This window comes from Haplochromis burtoni, unplaced genomic scaffold, assembly GCF_018398535.1.
Source record: "Haplochromis burtoni strain Fernald_Lab_line unplaced genomic scaffold, NCSU_Asbu1 Contig_78, whole genome shotgun sequence".
NCBI classification, from domain to species: Eukaryota; Metazoa; Chordata; class Actinopteri; order Cichliformes; family Cichlidae; genus Haplochromis; species Haplochromis burtoni.
Genome location: NW_024582439.1, coordinates 1,108,894 through 1,116,877, shown reverse-complemented (window position 1 = coordinate 1,116,877; position 7,984 = coordinate 1,108,894). Strand labels below are relative to the sequence as shown.

The 7,984-nt window shown below is 39.9% G+C and overlaps 1 protein-coding gene across 1 annotated transcript; it reads right to left on the bottom strand.

Annotated features, from left to right (window-relative positions):
* Positions 1 to 7,712, bottom strand: rab12 (RAB12, member RAS oncogene family). Its single transcript, XM_005924590.3, has 6 exons — positions 7,318 to 7,712; positions 6,179 to 6,239; positions 2,669 to 2,807; positions 2,174 to 2,263; positions 1,554 to 1,658; positions 1 to 143 (listed from the first exon to the last, which is right to left on the bottom strand). Exons 1-6 carry the CDS (start codon positions 7,544 to 7,546, stop codon positions 36 to 38), a joined length of 732 nt encoding a protein of 243 aa, XP_005924652.1. The 5' UTR covers positions 7,547 to 7,712; the 3' UTR covers positions 1 to 35.
* Positions 7,713 to 7,984: the final 272 nt, after the last annotated feature.

Genomic DNA, 7,984 nt, shown 5'->3' with positions numbered 1-7,984 from the left:
GCGCGCATAGGTAGGGTGGGGGACCACTCCGACTCTCAGCAACAGCGCATGCGAGGAGGGGGCAACTCCGGTGGCACTTCCGGTTCAGGCTGCAGAGACAGGACACTGTTGGAAAGCTCCTTGTTGGGAACTTCCAGAGGCATCTGTTGGATCACAGACAAAGTGACATCAGCAGCCGCCAAACAGAGTGTGACAAGCAACACCATCGACAGATAGATTAAAACAAACAAACAAAAGACTAAAGTAATAAAACAATACGATGGAAAAGAATCAGATTCCTTTGACAATTTTCCTGTGAGTGTATTAGGCAAGTTTTTAAATAGCTCTTCCATCATCTAAGTAAGCGAAACAAGGCAAAAAGCAAACACATGACAAGACAAATGTCAATTCAAATTTAATAGGCCACTAAATGAATGGTGCGTTTACACAAGTCATTCCCACACATGTCCTGCAGCACCGAGCTTTAATGGACACTGAACAGCTGCAAACACAGACAAGTGATCACTCATGTTACAGTTCTCTGAAGTAGAGGTAATATGCAAATGCATATTTGGTGCTTTGTAGCATCTCTGCAGCAGAGTATATGTAGTGTGTTACAAAAAAAAAAACAAAAAACTAGCAGACATGCAGATGTGTGCAGAGCCTGGATCTGATTTTGTAATTTGGACCCGAGTGGACTCCCACATATGTACATAAGTGGAAAATATCACACCCGCATAAAAATGAGAACACATATATCAAGCGTAGTCAGTCTTCAACGTTCCCGTATCCCAATACAAAGTCTACATGATGCCCAGTTGAATCAATAATGAGAACAGCACAGATAATAAACCGGTGGTTTGGAGTGGACGTCACATGTAATGACTCCTGCACTTTCTACCCAGGCAGCATCCTCTCCTGAACCTCAAAGAATACTTCCAGCAGAGAGATCGCATTTGAAGCAAATCATCTCCTGCTGTGTGCTACGATTGAAAAAGGGCACCTTTGCAAACATTAAGACATGAAGGCATGATTTTATGGACACTATCTGGAGTTCATGTGTGAAAACAGTCGGTTTGGTTCAGATCAAAAAAATTTCGGACGTGTTCCATGCACTTTGGTTTCAAGCACACTCCGGCGTAGCCTTTTTGGTGTATTAATGCACAACTGAGAAACCAGATATAATATTAGTATGAATGGAAGAGCTGAAAAACGATAAAATCAATGTGATGATGTCAACTGTCAAGATAGTGAGTTAATCACTTAGAATCAAAACCATCAAAATATATGTATCATTTTTACACTACTTGACTCAGCTGATAAATTACTTCTATATGATAGAAAAGAAATAAGTATTTATTGCTATCAGTCACTAGAATCTGAGCCCCTCTACATGAGTTTGGTTGCGCTATACGATGACATCACCAAAAATGTATAGTAAATGTTTTATGTGTTGATCTACATGACTTCACGTTTACACGTCTACTTTCATTCATAAAAACTCAAAGTGAACCAAAATGAACCAAACAATGGATACATTGTGTAAAATGTATTTCAGGCGCACTTAACCTCACCTTGCTAAGAATGTCGTCCACAAGCTTCAGGAAGATTTCGTCCACATTAAAATTATCCTTTGCGCTAGCTTCGCAGAAGCGCATTCCACTTATTCGAGAGGCAAACTATAAAACAAGTGAAACAAAACGAGCTCGGGGTTAGAGTCGGCATGGAAACCCAAACTCAATCCTCAGGAGCACAAATTAAACTGAAGAAAGCTCCAAACACTCTTCAAGTGCACAGTTGATTCACTGGCATATTATTAACTCAGTTTTCAGTATGAAGTACATACCTGTCAAACTATTTGTATTACTGATTTTTTGTTTGGTTTTTTTGCTGTCAAATAATCTACTGTTTGGCCTGTTTTATCTCATCTTAGATGTTTAGATTATTCAGATTTGTAAAATACTGGTGGCTGCCAGTACAACCCCTCAGGGTCCTGGTAGTTCCACCAATGGTATCAATTTCAAAATATTATGTCATCTTTTTCTCAAGTTATTGGACTCACAAATTTGTGTGTTCAGCCCGCCTGCCCGGCTGGACAATGGCAGCGACCCCATTAACCTTTTGCGGCTGACGGGTAAAACCTGAAGGTGCAGTGCAGTAATAAGACGGTGAAGGACTTTGCTGTTGAACCCACCCTCTCTCCTTGTTGCCTGGAGATGATGCGATCAGTCTCACAGTCCAGCTTGTTCCCGACCAGCAGAAGCTCTGCTTCCTCTGAGGCGTACTGATGGAAAACAGACCAGAGCAGACACAAGTCAGGAAATCACCGGCTTACCGTCTCACAAAAGTCAAATCAGATTACTGCAGTTAAATCTTCATCACATCATATCACAGACAGGAAAATCTACAGTAAAAAGAGACATATTCCCACACATGGATTTTCAAATACTTATAGTATTATTCAGCACAAATCATTTGAACTGAGGGGCAACACCAAGGCCTAGTTTTTGATCAGTCCCAGTTGGAATTGGTCCCCTTTATAGAAAAAGGCAGAACTGTAGGATAAATATCATGGAATAAATAGATCAACTAAATTCATGTTTCATTTTATAAGAGAAAAGGGAGGAGTTGCAATAAAAAGAAAGAAAAACATAATACACACTCCCTGACACACTGGACTTTAGTTTACCTTGTCAATCATTTTCATCCACTTGGGAAGGTCCTCAAAGGTCTCCTGTTTTGTGATATCATACACAAGCACAATTCCCTTGGCTCCTCTGTAGTATGCTGATGTGATGCTGTTGAACCTCTCCTGGCCTGCGGTGTCCCTGAAAGAGATCACACATTATAAAAACTCAATCATGTGAGAACAGATTAACCCATAGTTTTTTGATTGTGTTTTCCATTAATTAAATTTGATTAATAGGTAACTGGTTTTTAAAGACAATACATAAAAGTGTATGAACATGTAATTTCTGTGGTAATTTAGCAGAAATGTTACATCATAAATTAGTGTGAGAATTTGTCATTTATTGAGATAGTAGACATGCTATTGGTTTTAAAACACTGAATCACTGTCTAAAGCTTCACATCGTCATCTATTAAACTAAACAGAAAAACACACCACTGAAGAGTTTTGTTCCAAAATGTCACTTTTAGACTTTGAAAGAAGACGAGATAAAGTCGATATTAGCAATATAACTGTAGCAATATTAGCTATTACGGGTTATTAAATACGCATGCACTTTATAATGTTGCATTTTCGGAAGGCAACTCTTCAGTTTCATATTTAATTTGAAATATGACCACACTCGGCTGATCATCCGAGTCTGGACTGGCAGCATGACAAGCAGTTTGAGCCACACTCACAGTGCATTGTTACTGTACCTCCAGCCAGATAGTCTCTCCCTTTCCCCCTGTGAGTCACAGTCAGGCTTATGAGCAGAAGAGCAGACAGAGACAGCAGCACAATGGCAGGGTTAGGTAAGGTTGGGCGCGGCAGTGTTGGAGCTTGATGTGAGCAGTGCAACATGAGAAACATACACACAGTGATATTCCTCGTCTGACAGGTGGAGGACAGGCAGAGGTGTGAAGGGAGGATGTGCTGCGGTGATGGTGGATGGAAGCAAGACAGATATGTATGGAAATAAGAGATAGCGCTCCCACATTTTAACCAAGCATCGTCACACACTTGCATGTAATAAGTCTGTAGCTGAAGCAGCTCTTCAGTTGTTGGACACCAAATGTTTTCAAAATGAAATCAGAGCCTAACTGAGGTCACAAGACGGCAACAGGATAACAGTATCAAATAACATCTTGTCACTAATTGACTGAGATATGAGACAATATGAGACTGATTTAAGATTTCACTGCATACATCTGTGATTTCTGCAAAGAGCACATTACATTTAGCCATTTAGTGCAAGTATTAAGCTGCAACAGCACAGTATGTAATGTTTGTAAAGTCACTGTATGGTTAACGCTAATTACTCAATGACACTAAACACAGTCTAATATGTACCATTAACTGACTGATAATGTTATTACTAATTATTTTATTAACAAACAGGGATGTAACAAACCTCCAAATCTATAGTTTTGGTTCATGCTTCAGTTTTCCTTTAGAGCAGATAAACAACAAAAAGCTGGAATAACCACCAACCTCAGAACTCCACCACGAAGCAGGATTTGGTGCTTAAGTGACTTCAGGCTTAACCCTGGGTTTCCAGTTTTACATCGCCATGGTAACTAATACACGTACACACGTAACCTGCGCCAAAAGGTCAGCATAAGACCTAGCGACCAAGCAATTGTCTGGAAAAGCCCTTGCACCTCAGTGTGCAGATACTAAGAGGATCTACAGTTTTTATTCAGAACACACAGATCCTTACAGACACTTTTAGTCCTCGCTCGTTTGCTTGCTTCCATTTACCTTTCTTATAAGCCTGAAGCCTAATATTAACTTTACATGCAATTTGAATTTTCCCCTAATATAACTTGGTCTTCTGTTTTTTTAAATACATTGGAATATAGTATTACTCTCATTCTCTGGGTTGGCCATGTGAAGCCAAATTTGTTTTTTTCCTTGTGAATACAGTCAGTTTGACTGGAAAACCCAGAGCTGACTTGTTAAGTTGATAACAACCCTGGTGGATTGCCTGTGTTAGGGTACGATACAATTTTGCAGGCATTTGCATTACGTGAGGAAAATAAAGTCTTCTGCTACAGTAAGCCCAACTATTAGAAAAACCTAATGAAGTGTAGTCTGCATTACATTTCTTATATTTATTAGTACCAGGATCTGTGGATATAACTATTTCAATCTGGGCATGCCACCAAGGACCTTCATCAGAAAATATTTTGAACACATTAGGTCATGCTGTCCTTACTAACCACAAAGAGCTGCTGGTGGACTGGCCAAGGTGAGACTTCACTGACGTCACTCTCAACCACTGATAATAAGGTACACTCATTGCAACCCACTGATGGGGTCTGGATAGAATCACTACTATGCTAAGAATAGCATTTGCTCTGTTTTGGTTTTACCATTTTAACCACACAACTATTATAACATTTTAATTAGGAGGAGGTCGGGGTACTAAGGTTCTAAGCATTTTTTCACCCCCCATGTGTTTATAGGCCACTAGTGCATGTCATTAATTATTGTGCATGGTCTTTCTTTGCTTTCCTTTTTTTTGCCTTCTTTTACCCTTTACCCCTAGATTGGTGATAGTAGATGACTCTGAGCTCCTGTTAAAAGGGAGGTTTTTCCCTCCCACCATCAACAAGTGCTTGGTTAATAGGGGATCATTTAAAAGATAGTCTCACTACCTTACTATATAACATTGAAACAACTGTGGTTCTTAGTTGGTGCTACATAAATAAAACTGAAATAACTTGAGAAAAGAAGATTGTCGGTACTGGAAAATACGTTATTTGTTTCTGTTGATGGATTTCCAACCTGTCCAACCGGTGTACCCCGCCTCTCACCCTATGATAGCTGGTATAGGCTCTAACCCTCTAAACAGGATAAGTTAAAACAGGGATGCATGGCTGGTTGTTTTGTGGTGGAGTGCAGGAACAGATCATGCAGGAGCTTTGACAAATGACACCGACTCAGTGTAACTTCACAAGACAATTTCCTGCTTTATTCTCACATGGTCTCTCAGTTCTCCTAGGTCAGATCTGACAGATTCAGACACGAATCCACCAAGTCTTGACTACATAATTTCACAGCTCATGGGTACAACCTTTAGGAAAGTAGAACCATTTATGTTTTTAGACAGCCGAGGTAGGTCAAATGCATTCACACAAATCTAGTAGTAACAGCTTAGTTGTTAGGCGAAAAGAGCACACCAGCACCTGCAGATACTCAAGATATCAGTAAAGAAATAGTGATGAGATATTCCTAGTAACAACAGCAGTACCTGATATAAACAAGCAATCTGAAACCTCAGACAACATGGTGAGCAATGATGATGTGGTTTGCATGATGATGTTTACTAGTGAGATTCCCACAGGAGACACTGGGAATCTGTACAAAAACATGTTGACATGGAGAAACATGCAAGAAACACAGCTGGAATACACCCAGTAAGCCAAACAGCAGCTTTTGTTAGTGAAGCCTGCATGCTGATAGGACGGACAGAGAGACAGAGGACATGCAACAGGCAGGAAAGTAAAGGAACTCCTCACTTACCATATCTGTAGTCTAATCTTCTTCCCTCTCAGCTCAACCGTCTTGATTTTGAAGTCAACTCCTATGAGGGAACCAAAACATGTGAACAAAGGCACAAAGGCACAAGTTCAAGACTTTGCCCATAAGTTCTAGTGTTAGTAGATTTAATAGATGTGGAGCACTCACTGAGCCATCCACAAAACAATACAAGCCACATTGCATCACCCAGCTCGTCTGAGGCAACTTTTTCAGACAGGCTGGGAGACTGTAAAACTATTCCCTCTGTGGTACTTAATCAAAGAAGCATGTTATTAGTGACACATCTCACACAACTTATGAGCTGTGTCAGGGAGTGACAGGACACAAAATGGAGCTCTGCTATAGCAGCTGCTTCTTTTAGACTATTTTGGGACTGGACACTATGGCTGGCTGCCGGACTGGTCATAGGACTGTTTACCCAGCTGTATGTATAAACAGATCTCATGTGTATTTTTAATCTGCAAACATGACTGGCAATTTGTCACAAGGCAATCTCGTGTTTAGTAAGTAAACATACCAGGGGTCAAATAATCAAATAATTAAAGAATGTGTTTTTATGTAGAAATATGCAACATGTTAGTTCTCTGTGTAGAGATATATCAGTAAAATCAAGGTAGTATTGGATAAGACTACTTCCTGGTTAACATAACCAAAACAGGGTTACTAGAAGTAAACAGTAATTCAGACCCATGATACCTATAATATAATATTCTGCAAATATTATCAGAACAGTAATAAAGTACAATTATTCATTTGTATTTAATTAATAAAAACGCTGTCCTTTAGCAGAAGTCTAAAATCTCTACATGCAAACGTTAAAAAAGCTTAAGGAAGCCTAGTTCATGTGATTGAAGTCAAAGGAAATGCTATTGTTACTTCAGTCACCATAGTCAACTGGCTAAGATACTGTTATCAACATACCTAGCGAGCTACAGCTAGCATTGGAAATAAAGTTTAGTCGCTATGCAAGTGAACTTGGAGGATTTATGGTCACTGAGCGCACCCCACAGTAGTTTACGCATTTCTCCTCGAGTATTTAGCCAGAGCCCTTCTACATGTTGTAGCTGATTAAATGAAAAGTAGTCGAAAAAACTAAATATTTTAATGCCTTCTGTCCTCACCTACGGTTGACTTGCAAGCTTCGCAGAAAGTGTCGTCGGTAAATCTTTCCATGAGACTTGTTTTACCAACACCACGAGAGCCAATAATGATAATCTGAAGTTTGAAATCAGCGGGTCTGGGAGGCATCTTCCTGCGGCGTGACTGAGCCCCCAGAGCGGGGGACGAGTTCGCGGAGCCCCCGCCGCCACCGCCGGCGGCCCTCCGTGGAATATCATACCTCGGATCCATCAGTAATCCCACATTTGTGACTATAAGACGAACAGACAAATAACCCTAACCGGTTACAGAAACAACACAAGCCGATATCTCCAACTTTCTTTTGTCTCTGATGAAGTTTGCGAAAGTTTGTCAGTCGCCGACAGTTGTTGTTGTTCAGCCATTAGAGACCGGGGCCATCGTGATGTCATTTCCGCTTCCGGTGGCTATGATTTCTATTTTTATAAATTTTATAAAATTATAAACAGAGACCGCTTAATCACTTGTAATCAGACTGTATTACTTTTACATGTTATTTTGATTTATTAAACGTTTTCATTAAAAAGGCACCAAATATTAGGCCTGCATGTAGAGAGACATCCTCTTATAATTGATAATGTCAATTATAAGAGGATGTCAGTTATATCAATTATAAGATTTCAGTGCATAATCTGGTCCTTATTAGGTCTT